The sequence below is a fragment of the Schistosoma haematobium genome, chromosome 1, assembly GCF_000699445.3.
Source record: "Schistosoma haematobium chromosome 1, whole genome shotgun sequence".
Taxonomy (NCBI): domain Eukaryota; kingdom Metazoa; phylum Platyhelminthes; class Trematoda; order Strigeidida; family Schistosomatidae; genus Schistosoma; species Schistosoma haematobium.
In genome coordinates this window covers 54,932,720-54,946,531 of record NC_067196.1, presented here as the reverse complement: position 1 = coordinate 54,946,531, position 13,812 = coordinate 54,932,720, and the positions used below count along the sequence as shown (strand labels likewise).

Genomic DNA, 13,812 nt, shown 5'->3' with positions numbered 1-13,812 from the left:
TCTTCTTCGTTTCCACTCACGTTCCAAGTTATCAATTGCTTCGTCATGCAGTTCGACAGTTTCCTCAATGCATGTTCCATACACATACACCATCTTTTCATGATTTCCTCTTCATCTGGACATTGGTTTGCTTCCCACAACATGTTGTTGTTGATGCAATGCAGTCAACGGATCACGAGCATCTTGTATAGACAACTGTTTACTACAAACACTTGCATGTTCATGATGATGGTTGTAGTGGTTCTGGAAGTTTCAGCTCAGTATGATAGAACTGTCTCGACATTCGTATTGAAAATTCTCATTTTCGTGTTGTCTGACAGTTGTTCTGAGTACCATATGTTCTTCAATTGTGGAAATGCTGCTCTCGCCTTGTCAATCCTTGCCTTCAAATTTGCATCAGATCATCCTGGTTTATGAATGATGATGACGAGACATGTGAAACTATCCACCACCTCCCCTTCCAGATCTTCGCCATCAAGTGTGTACAGTGTTTCAGTATGTTGGTTCTTCCCTTGTGTTCGTTGAAGCTTACTATTGGAGAGGCTGGTGCCACTACACTGGATGTTTTCACCTTCATTTGTATGTATGTATGTATGTATGTATGTATGTATGTATGTATGTATGTATGTATGTATGTATGTATGTATGTATGTATGTATGTATGTATGGGATAGAAGGACTGGATGATCTGTGAAGTTCAAATGATCTAGTTGCATGCAAGCTGTCCATTGTACTCCATGCTTCCTCTGAATTGTGGATGTCTTCATAAGCCAGAACAACAGATAATAAATGGGAGAGTAAGGAGCCTCGTCTGACATCTCTCCTCACCTGATATGCATCTATCATTTGTCCGCCATGCACTACTTTTCAGTGTAGTCCGTGGTATCAATTCCGTGTATTGTTGACAATCCATTCAGCCACTCACTGTAATGTGTCAAAGAAGGTTTCATAATGTTTTCCCATCCACATTGTCAAAAGCCTTCTCATGGTCAAGGAATCTGGTGTGTAGTGACGAGTTCCGTTCAATTGATTATTCAACGATAACCTGTAGTGTCATGATTTAGTCGGTTTAAGACTAATCCTTACGGAGTCTAGTTTGTTGATTCCGAATCAGATCATTTATTGAAAGTTTCATTCGGTTCCAAGACACCGTTTTTAAGATCTTCTGGTAGTGATAGTAGTGTGATATCTCTGTAGTTCTCACATTTGCTCAGATCTCCTTTCTTTATTATCCTTCTTTCCAGTATATTGGGGGCACTTGTTCTTCCTCACAAATCTTACTGAGTAGAACGTGGAGCATCTTTGCGGTTACTTCTCTGTCTGGTATCAGTGCCTCGTCTTGTATGTTGTCTGGTCGTGCTGCTGCTTTCCCATAATTGGTTTGTCTTATTGACGTGCTGATGGGTTGACATCTTATAATGGGTCTCTATGTTTACTGCTTCAATATCGGTGTTTTAAATTGAATTTGGGTGTCCAAGGACTCTTCAAATTAGTCTATCTACATGTCCCGATCTGTTTGAGTCTCAGTCAGTGGCTTGTCTTCTTTGTCCTTGACTGATATCTCTGGTTAATTATATTTTCCTGTTAGTTTCTTCCTTGTGCCATTCAGGTGACCGATATTTTCTCCTCTTGTACCTTGTCCTAGCGTTGTCGCTAGGTCATCCACGCATTCCAGCTTTTCAGTTTTAATGTTCCTCATCAATCACATCTTGGTTTCTGTGTATTCAGTCTATGCCTTGAACTCCTCTAATTTTAACCGACTGTGATCAGTTGCTATGTTCTTGTTCTTCCATTCTTGGATCCTGCATAAAGCAACATTTGTGGTCTAGTCTTCAAGTTGGTGTTTCTTGTGACGAGGCACCTCCTGGTGTGTTGAAGTTGGTAATTATTCGATCCCCTTCCTTTTGTCCTCCACAATGATTTACTCTTCTCCAAGTAGTTCTCGTATGACTTCGAATCTACTGCTGAGAGCTATCTTGAGTTCCTTGAACTCCCTATTATCTCAATGAAATGGTATATTGAATTTTTGTTGTACCGTTTCTCCAGTATTCCAATTCTTCTATAGTTTCAGTTTCATCTTGGGCACAATCAGGTAATGATCGACTCCTCTCTCCGTTCTCACACCCTTCATGAACCTCCTGAACTCTTTATTGGTGCACATGTGATAGATTTCGTCTGTTCTAGTATGGTCAGGTGGGACCCATGCAGACTTGTGTATGTATTTTTGAGGGAACATGGTGTCATTTATAACCATTTTCAGTGGAAATCTCCCGCTATTTTCGTTCCCTTCTTCCAGTTCGTGTGGTCTCACGATGTCTTTATATCCGGCGTTGTCAATTTCGACCTTGGTATTTAGGTCTTTCATCAGGATTATCGAGCTCTTTCCTGAACGCCGCCCTACGGCCGACCGCAGCCTCTCACAAACGTATCTTTATCTTCTCTACTGCTATGATTGAGGCGCGCATAGAACCGGATAAAACTTCAGTCGTTCTTCGTTTTGAAGAATACCTTGATGATCCTGGGTCCATGAGATTCCCATCCTACAGGTGCTTTCCACTCTTTTTGGCCAGCACCAGTGCAACCCCTCGTGTATGTGAAGCATTCTCCTTTTCGTAACCAGAGCACAGCAGCGTCTCTCCAAAAGTTAATTTTCTCTGTGCAAATTTCATCCGATGCGTTTCACTAATTTCAGGCACCACTAGGTAACATCTTCGCATATTTGAAGCCACTTGAATGGTCTTTCAAGTTTTATGCAATGTGCGGACATACACTTATGTTAAATGCTGCCCTGGTTGTTGGGAAGAACATAGGCCTCGTGGGAAAAACTGAAAATCTCGGCTTTCATCATGAGGCATCATAACTCTCATGAATGAAGACACTCTGAATTCCGGGGTGAGTTAAGTGATTGAAATAAGTTTTTGCCAGTGTATTTTTGGAAACACTGTTTCCTACATGGTGGAGTTGATAAACTCATGATGTACCCCCTCCTTACCTACGCATGCAGTAGCTGTAGTAGAGTTTCAGGTGGAGTTATGATTTAGCTACCTGCCGAGAAGTTCTGTATACCACAGATGTTTTGTTTGAATTCGTCTGATATGTTTTCTGAGTTGTTTTGATCAAGAGGCAGGAAATATCAGGACTGCGTTCACTTTTCAGAGGACTATACGCCGAAACTCGATTACTTCCTTGTGTACAGTAAGATATAATATGAAGGTCTAACTTCTTATGCGGTACTATATATGGTAATCCTGAGCATTTCATTTTGACGGGTAGCTGCATTTTACACTTTTCCAGGATATCCAACTCATCCTTTTAAACAATTGTTTGCATCCTGAATTCAGTTTTCCGTCTTGGATTGTGCATACCATAGTGAACATGTGTAGCGTGGCGTCGAGTTGGGATTGACTATGAACACCGCTACAAAGGATCGCGTGCCAAATATATCAGAAGGCGAAGGTTGAACATAACCAAATAAATCCATAAAATCCCCGAGAGGCCAAATATCAGAAGGCAATTAATGGACCACATCGAGATATATTCACTGGCGATCTCGTGGTATCAAAAGGATACCGAGATCGTGCCAGGATACAAGCTTGGTTACAGAAAGTAACCGAATTCGCGCGAAGTCACAATTAAAGTGTATGTATAAGAATGGAAGCACAATATAGCTGTCATTGGCACAGTCAAACAAAAGCACATTAAAAAAAACACTGGTACAGTTGGTTATAATAATAATTGTTTTTATTAAACCAGTCGTGTTCTCTTGATAAATGTGAGTCACTACACATGTATTTGTCCAATTGTATAGATACACCTCTTAATATCTATAATGTTCTGAGAGAGACAGAGAAACGAAGAGGAACAACAGGCATGAGAAGACAAATATTTCAACTCACCATACCACTCGTCGTAAGAGTCATCATAGCTCAAAATAGATAATGATTAATGTGGAAAAGGGACCGGCATTTGACAAAATAATGAGTGACAGACAAACATGAGTACACACAAAGCTCATGAACGTACGTATACACAAGAATACAAAAATAAGACATGTATGTGTTGAAGGTAAGAATTTCCTAGGAGAATAGGGCTATTATGAAGATGAAGATGATCCAATATAACATGCTGTTTGAGATGTTAAGTTCTGTTCAAAATCCAGGATCAATCAGACACTACAAGTATGTTGTCTTTGTTGAGGTCCACACTGAGTAGCAAATACAGTAAAATTACTCCTGAAGCTAGTTCTTCGTCAAGAGGGGTTTCGTAAGTAAAAATTCGTCCGTAAACAGTTCGCCTTAGGTTCTGGTTTGTCCTAGTCTTTCTCTTTGACTCACAGTAGACATCCCCACCAGTACCTAATTCACAGGTGAGTTCTTATTCTGTTACTCTTTCTGAGACTCATGGATTGTACTTATAATTCAATTTTCAGTGACGTGTAACTCTACCGCATTTGTTGCATCAACAGTGATGGGAACGTTCCAACAAATTTTGTCTCAAAAATCGTATAATCTGGTTTTTCCAGGTGTAACTTGACTCTTTATTGAATAAGTAAGACTGATTCGCCATGCGAAATTAGCATTTCGGGACAGCTTTTTAGCATAGAGATTTTTAACCACAACTACTTTGCTTGTTTAAATCCATCACGCTAATATGACAAGTGACTTGACTGCTAGATTTTATTTTCTGATACATTATGAGATTGCGATCGTCCATTCGCAGAGCGAGTAAGGTAATTAATCTAGTTTTTATCATAAATAAGGTAAATAGTTGTACCATCTGATAGCCGCAATAAGCCGGTATTAGGTAGGGCATTGGATAGTATATTGTGCATATAAATACGCGATTATTTCTATGTGCCTATCTTATCTCCCAGCTTTAGGGAAATTTGAGGGTTTTCCCTAAATATTGGATAATTAACGTTTGCTTTTATTGTAACCTTTCACACTTCTGAATGTAGATTATTTTAGGAAGCACATTGTAATTAACTACAACAGTTGCCATAGAAAGGTTAACGGATGTTACTTTTGTTGTTTAATCCTATCTAGAGCAAAATACCCAAGAATGTTACAAGTGCATCATATGTATTCATACCTAAGGTTTTTTGAAACAATACCCAGTCAGTGCTTTCTTAGTTGAAGCAATGGACTCAACTGTGAAATTACAGGTTTGAATCTGAACTCGGTTTTGATATCTGAGTAGAATAACTGGTAAATTTCGTCACAGGCCGAATTTTGATATGGTATGATCACTTGTTGGTTTCCAAAATATCGAGTTCAATATTGGTTGATTGGTACTAAATGATATAATGTTACTGATTGAAAACTTCCTAGGCATGGGTCTACTTGCTTGTCATACCCATTGTCTTTGACAAAAAAGACAAGACTGAAAAAACTGCTCATAATCACGACCATTTTTCAGTGAGATAGTAGTATATAACAATATGACAAACCTTCAGTGTGGAGTTTTGGCATATTAGGTCACTGACCATCCAATGGTTTCACGGTTTCAGACATTAGATATTTTCCTGTCTGTTATCTTAATTACGCGTAATATCTGTGCAAACTGAGTTAACTAGTGCTCACAGTTTTGCTTTTTTGTAGACTTTTAAATGTGTACAGAAAGGTAACGACGTCAAATCGAAACCTTATGTTACCAGTGTTAATGTTTCTGGAAAGATCAAACATAACATCTGTGAACCTAGCCCAACAATTCCTAAAACTCCTCCATTGATCTGTAAAGATGTATCGAGAAGTAGACGGATTAATAAAGGAAAGCAAACTCCGATTATTCCAGAAGACCCCTATCTTTTTATAGACAATGATAGTGATGATAACAAAGAGAACGTTATTCCTGACAGTTCAAAAGATGTAACCAGAAAGCACACTAGAAAAACGCACTCAAATGTTAAGGTAAAGGTGGCCAACCCCAAACAATCAAAGTCAAAGCAGTGGCCTGCATCAACAGCATTCACAAAACAATATATCCCTTCAGGAAAATCTAATGACGCTAGATACGAAGGCGCTCTACATGCAAGCACGCCTGAATCGATCGTGACAGCTGTTCCACTTGTATCAAAGACAGTAAATCCTATGTCTGCTCCAATTTTCCCTGAATCTAACCAGCTAATTAGTCCAGGGAGTTTGACAACCTCTTGTTCAGTCACAAAAGAGGCTTCTCCTTATGCTGAAAGTAAAACGGTTCCTCTCAATTTTCATGAAAAGGTTTGTGATTCCTGTCAGGCTACTAGTAGCGTCTCAAACACTCCTGAATGTAGGAAATGTATTTCTATACATAATCTAGAAGAATCTATCCCAAGATATTCCAAAACAACACTGACTTCTTTAAATCCGCAAATTGCCTCAACTCCAGCAATGTCGAATGCTAACACCGAGTTACAGACTATGGGATGTCATCCACTTATTCCAACTCCGATAAATTATACCTCAATTAAAAGAAACGAAAATAGTCACGATGATTCCAGTCAAGTTTTGGAAAGCCATTTACCAAATAACTCATCTTCCTCTTCTAATCCACACTCCGGTACGACAAATAACAAAAGCTCCTCTCAAGGTTAGGTTGTAGTTATTGGTTTTTATTATACTATTTTGAATGCCTTGGAACCTGTATATGATTAGACCACTTTGGTTCATACTTACAAATTGTAGAGTCTAAGCTGTGCAATATTTTCGGTTCAGTCTCTACACAAGTTTTTATTTGGTCACTTTTAAATTCAATTGATTTACTCAGGTGTGTTGTTATAGTTTTGAAACTGCCAGTAATAAATCCAAGTGCTTATTAATTTATGTTTGCCGATCAATCGTCGAATCACAGTAGGTGGAGTTTGTTTAACGCCATCATGCCTCTCGATATTTTTAATACATTGGAAAATTGTGGGATCGATAAAATCGGTATTGAACATTTCAAATAAGTTTTGTAGTCTATCATTTAAGCTCTTTTGCCATTATATGAAGTAAATCAACGTACTTATTCCGAACATCTTAATTATTCCTAGGTTATTTGGTACTCCAAATGAGTGTTCTAGGTATTGCATAAACCACATGATATGAAGTTAACTTTAGCTGGTTTTTTAATTTTTCACTTCCAGATTTGAGCAAAGAATCTACTTCTAGCAGCAATCGAAGACGTAAACAAGCGTCTGAGAGTGAAAGACAGGTTTGTAGATTCTTTATGCTATTCTGTTTTGTACTACTGTATGATTAGTCATAAAATTGATTGCACGAACACGTAGATCTAAGCTATTCAGTAGAGCGGTAGCTCTGTAGTAAGGGCTTTCTTCATTGTCATTAAGTCACAAATTGGTACGTTACGCAATCTTAACACGGACTCAGGAAGCTCAGTCAATCTTTTTTAAACTTATGTCATTTTCGACGTAGGCGAGATATTCATCTAACTCAAAATGAAAGAAAACTGGGAGCGAACAAACCAAGATATTGCGTCAGTCGGTGCTGAACAAAGTCATGATAGGTGCATACCACTTGCTTTGAGTCCGCTCTGGTAAGCCTCCAAATGCCCTGGTACGGCCGAGGGTGAGGAGAGTCAGCTCTCCCTCTCGAAATGCTCTTGTGGTGAGAGCTACTTATATCCACATACGTAATATATAACGATGGTCAGACATAGTATGTATTTCAGTGGAAGATCGAGAGGGAAAGAACGGAAATGGAAAGCCATTGGTTCTCAAATTTTAGTCAAACATTCTGTAATTTTGTGTTCAAATACATTTGGTTGTCCTCACCTGTGTTCTCTTTCACTACACTCTCACATGGCCACGCGTATACAGCCACTGTCAGGTAAGTCCTACTCACTGCCTTCTCGTGGAGGGTTGTTGCTTACGAAATTGAGAGGACGAAAACTGAATGTCCGGCACTTTACCCGGGTCGGTGGATATGGAGGGTCCACCTACGGGAGTTGGAAAACCTTGGTTCTAAACCAATGATGCAAATGGGCTCCTGGATCCTGAGGGAACAAATGGCATACGGACCAATTATTGGTCACCGGCTACTATGGGACATCATCTCCTGACGTTGCTCTACTGCCTTGTGGATCATACCTTTAGGTCGAAGGCTTCGGCTGTGGCCCCTAGGAAAACCATCTACTTCGGCTTTGTCATCCGAGCAGTATCACGGCCCACACAAATCACGTGACTTGTGGCGCATATGTATTCGGTGCCCCTTTTTACCAATATTTATGTGTTTAAATAAATAAATATAACCATAGTGACGAGAGATAATGTGTGGAAAGGCTTATACTTGGTCACAGTATTTCAGATGCATTCGCCCTTTATCCAGTTTTCTTCCATAGTGTTAGGGATGTTTAATCCCCAAGCACAGCTTATGGGAAAGTCAATATCGATTTAGGGTGAGTTTAAGGTGAATCTAGGGTCAACTTTCAGTAGATTATTACTATGATTTGTGTATGGTGACAAATGCTCAATTTACAAATTATTATCGTCTTATAACCGACTAAATTAAATGTATTTTAATTCTAGTACGGTAACCATCCACAAAACTTTTACTCTAGTTAACAGGACAAGGAATAAAAGGATAGTAATGGTCTCGTCTACTGTTTTGAAGTTAAATTTGTGTACCAATAGCTTAGCGCGCAAATACATTATATGTATAATTTTCCATTCCTTCCCGGATAATCTCAGTGTTTAGCCTTTCTCATTGTCCTTACTAATACAATTATGATGACTTGGGTTAACTTACATTTATGCCGGGCTCTATGTTGAGTATGTCTGACTGCCCTATGCGCCGAAAATTGGAAACAGCCAATTAACTTTGATTACTCAATTGTAGTAAAAAGCTTTATTTTCATGATCCTAATTTTTCGTTTTCTTTGTTATTTTTTCCTACATGCAATAGAAAGCGTATGATTCATGGCTAGCTGAATTTAACAATGAACTACAGAAGTATGAATCATTTGAATTAAGTGTGGAAAATCAGGCCCTATCAACAGATGATCATTAAATTGTCAAGCTACACATCCTCCATAAATTTCAGTATCCTTTATTTTCTATTTATTATTTATACCATTTAAGATCTTAATATTTCATATTTATTTAATTTAAACCCGTACATATTTACATAATACAAATATATCTATATATTCCCATTTTTAATTCCAGCGGCTAATAAATTCCATTCGGTAATATACTCCGCTTGTTACCGATCCTGAACAGCTGTGATTCACTCATCTAGCTCAGGTTCGCGTATTCAGCTTTGTGCTGCACTTTGTGTATGAGGGCTTACAACACAATTTCGGGACTTGGACTTTGACTAGTTGTTGAAGGTCTAGCCAGTAACCCACTTCTTTATGGCCACCATTTTGGCTGTATAGTCATGCTCCTTTATCAGTAAGATCAACGCTAATCTTATATCTTTCATGATATTTAGAGCTGAGAAGCGTATCTCGTAGTAAGATTCAGGTTCACCTTATCTTCCAAGAATCTTTCTTCTCACATCTTGGGTTTTATAGTATTTCCGTTGTTAACGATTAATCCTAGCTTCAATTTACTTTTAAGTGTCTAACCGTCGGGGATAATTTTGACCTACATGATGACATATATAGTATCTTAAAACCGCTTTTTGCCACGTGTCTTGTTTTTCAATGTTGTCAAAACATTTTGTCTCAATAACTACAACACTAGGTCCTACCACATCAGAGAGGTCACTGATTAAGGGATGGTAAAACTAAAAGCAAATTGATGTTCAAGGGCGAAGTCGTAATGTCAGTTGTACGACACTGTGATGACAGTACAAAGTATTTTCCTTAGATAATCAGCATTTAGATCGATGCTATCTTCTCAACAGAAAGAAAGGATTAGGAAAGGTTCTTTGAGAATGCTACATCTCACCTTACCTCACAGATCCCTGCCTCTCAGTAATGCCTTTTTTCTATTGGTCTCAAGTAGTTGTCACTTAGGCTATTCAGTCGTGCTTTCAGGCCACTAAGACAACTAGTAAACCAGTTGGGTTCCTGTGCCCCTAAAAAAGAAACATTCTTTTTCAGTGTGTGGGACCGATTAGTGACAACCGTTATTATATCTAATAGCACTTGAGATCTTCTTGTCCCGGGACATTTATGGGTCTTGGAGTTGGCAAACGGAGAAAGACTGACAGAAATCTGTCTTCTGATTGTGTGACATAATTAGTAGTTTACTGTGAAAACAATATCAGGTGAGTACATTGTCACTTCACCCAAACCAAACTGACATTCTGAATATCGGTTTTTATGCCCATCTCTCCTCTACAGGGAATAATTTTGGGTACGTCTTGATAATATACATTCTAATGGGGTTGTTAAAATGATGGATAGGACTCTGGTAATTAAATGTTATGGGTTAGTGCGATGTTATTCAGTAATCATTTCTCACAAAACGCATTTATTGATCTAAACCCCTTGTTGAAGGAATAGGAAATGACGACAGACTAACAAAATAGTCATTTTATTTGATAAATTAACGTTCTTGTATACAAAGTACTTGATGCAGAAGTATGATTATATTCCGGAGTTTTGTAGGTCATTTATTCACTAATAAAATTAAAACCTGAGTAGTAGGGTTAAATCTTATCAGTTGTCGATAACTTTTGTACGGAAGTCGAGTGTCTAGGAACTCATCTTTAAAACACTTTTCATAATGAGTATTGTTAACGAAGGGAATCTAAATAATTATAGTGTTCGTGGCTGACACTTTAGTCAAGAAAAAGTTAATGAAGCAGTTACAGAAGTGTCTTATTTTAATATGTTAAGTATATACACAAGATTACTGCTCAGTAGAATGAAGCCTGACGAAATCCTAATTAGATCCAATATTGCTCGCCTATAGGCACTATTCTAATTTACACTACGAATAAAATTTAACTCATATATGAAAACCCCATACTTTCCATTTTGAAAGAATGAGAAACTAATTTAGGTTGATATTTACAATCCATGTTTAGTCAGGTTGATACGGAAAATCCACAGTTTAAGTTTGGTGGCATACGTGACTAATGATTTTAGCCTTTTCATCACTATTTCTCTGACCAAGTATCGTGTTAATCCCTTATGTACTTGTTTATTACTGAAGTTTAAAATGTATGTGGATATGAAATTTATCTTTAAACCTCTCACCATTCACTGTACTCTTTTCCAGCAATCAAAAGCGGCATTTTAGCCAGCCAATGAAATGCCCATTTCTGGACCTGTGAAAGTAGTGGATTTAGTTCGGCAATAGCAGTTCTAGTCAGCGTTGTTGTCGGCCTTGTATGTTTCTCCTGGTGAGGCTGATTCGATTTTCAGAGAGATGTTCGCTGGTGTAAGATTTTCGAAGCGGAACTCCTGAAACCTTATTTCATAATAAGTGACTTATCGAAATCCAGATGATTTTTACGTAAAGTATGTATGCAAAAGGAAAGGTAGCACTCAACGACCAACAATTCAAGCGACGCGGGGTTTCGTTTCGAAGTAATTTCTCTATCCATAGGTATTGTCATGAATCCTATATATTTGTTCGGCTGATGGAAGGCTTCTCTACAATATCAAGATCGTCAGTTTGTCACAGTCATGAGTTTATGCTCATAACTTGTAAGAAAGACCCTAGCGTTTGCTGTTTAATAGCCGAGTAGAAAAATGTGACTCGTCCTGCATCAATGTCTGGAGCTGCGGCTTTTGTCATCAATTTTGTGTGTGCAAATTACATGAAGGAAATGATCGCTTAAGATGTTTTCAACATGTGACGACGTGTATTTGGACGGTCGAAACTTACAGGTCATGGTAACTTTTATTATCTCTACCAGGTAGGTGATTTTGAGACGTTAGCTATACATGTCATTGAGCTCAGAGGTGGCTCGTAAGGTGGACAGTTGCCAGGAATGCCACATCTCAACAGTAGGTTAGAAAAATTTAGCTCGTCGATTTTCCGATATTGTAGGTATTGATAGTAAATACAGGTACAACAAGGAGCAAACTTCTCTATACGAAACAGTGACATTAGATGCCTGCATGAAGATAATGCCAGTAGCATTTGGGCTTCTGGCTAGAAAATCTTTCGAGGTGATTAGCATATTTAGTCTTCTTTTGGTACAGTGTTTGACAGGGATATCTTTGTGACCTCTCATTAGTGACGGAAGCTCTGCCATAAAGAATATTCTATCTACCAACCTTCTGGAAGTGCATCATATATTATGTCGAACACATAATGTTCTTCGGCGGGTACGTTTACTGCGTTTAACTAATAACTTACTCATAAAATATCTCATCTGAAACATTCCAACTTTTTTTGTATAATGCATACTAAAAACCTTGGACGGAAGGTGTACAATTGTTTCAATACATAAATCTGTGCCGATTCAGCTCTTACTTAGGCGATATTCCAGAAGACAGTCCGACGTTTCTCAAATACAGGATAGCCTTCACAAAAAAGAAAAATGAACCAGAGTGTTCACACCACGAGGAATGCTATTAATACAGAATAAGACGAACTTAGTGGGGTCAGCGCATAGCATAGTGAAAATGTACAACCTCACTAGCAAATGTCATGTTGGGTTGTGCTACTGGTCGCACGCTAGATCGCATGGATTAAGGAAAGGCGTGTCTAGAGAAGTTGTGCCCTACATCAGTCCAGAATTATTAGAAATAATAAGCCATATTAATTCAAAAGCATATCAGTTACTGAAATGCGTACGGAAGTTCGCCAGATAATAAGATGATCATAAAATATGTTTAGTCATAGGTCATATGGGGAGGTGCACTGTAGATATACATGTTATGGAATGCAACTACTCTTTTAGATGCGAAATACAGTTACTACATCAACATCATACTAACTACGTTTTTCAGTCCAATGAACTGATCAGCCGAATTAGTTTTTGCGAAGGGCGATAGCTTTTGTCCATTGGGTATCCTGGTTTATTACTACAACAAATACAAAACATGGTAGTCCAACGGCAGCCAACTAGAAATGATGTGATGAAACAAATAAATGTTAGTAAATCGTCAAAAATTACATCTTGTCTGGTCCCGTCATTGCACCCGCTGGTCCAGGTCCATTGAATTTTATTTACATTTCGTATTTAATACAGCTGACTGTTCGTATAACGCTCCTAGCGAAACATCCGTTTCTGTAAACCAGGAAATCAACGCTAGGAATGATGCTTTCGAAATGTAGATCTGGACGCTAGCATGTCCAGTTATGAAAGTGAAGACGGTGCTGAAGCGAACGTGGATATGCAATTGAGTAATGAGATCCTTGAACTTAGTAAAGAATACGATAATGACAGTTTTGATATCTACGCTAGGTGTTATTTTTATTCCAACCCCAAAACATCGAAAGCGGTGCTGGTGAATAGGTTAGATGTTCAAGATATAGCACATTCAGTCATCTCGTCTGTTCTATAAGAATGGCTGAGAGTGACCTGTGTGTGGAGTGTTACAGTTATGATTCGCACCCATGAGTGCTGTAAGTGGATACCACACTTAACAGCCATATTCATTGTAGATATCAATAAGCATTCAATGAGAAGGCAACATGGTCCTTTGTAAGGTCTCCTCAACAAACTGATCTAATAATCCAGCCTGATTTTTTTCACTCAACGTATTAACAGTAGTCTGGTCGTTCGATAAAAATAGCTATCCTTCTATTGCATAGAAAAAATCTATAACTATCTAATAATTGGTATGAATTTCTCTATTAATGACGTTTGGAAAATGTATCGTTTTATTTGTGATCAGGAAGTTTCCTAGAGAGACTATTTAGGGCTAAACAGTTGACCCAAATCAGACAGTAAATATGAATTATTCTACGTCTCAGAC

The 13,812-nt window shown here is 38.2% G+C and overlaps 1 protein-coding gene across 2 annotated transcripts; it reads left to right on the top strand.

Annotated features, from left to right (window-relative positions):
- Positions 1 to 4,678: 4,678 nt before the first annotated feature.
- MS3_00001628 (uncharacterized protein) lies at positions 4,679 to 9,126 on the top strand (the record flags this gene model as incomplete). Of its 2 annotated transcripts, XM_012945062.2 has the most annotated exons (4): positions 4,679 to 4,729; positions 5,601 to 6,570; positions 7,106 to 7,173; positions 8,883 to 8,987. In XM_012945062.2, the coding sequence occupies exons 1-4, from the start codon at positions 4,694 to 4,696 to the stop codon at positions 8,985 to 8,987; spliced, it is 1,179 nt and encodes a 392-aa protein (XP_012800516.2). In that variant the 5' UTR covers positions 4,679 to 4,693. The 2 variants fall into 2 exon arrangements, with proteins under 2 accessions (XP_012800516.2, XP_051074521.1); XM_051209093.1 differs by having other exon boundaries at positions 5,601 to 7,173; positions 8,883 to 9,126.
- Positions 9,127 to 13,812: the final 4,686 nt, after the last annotated feature.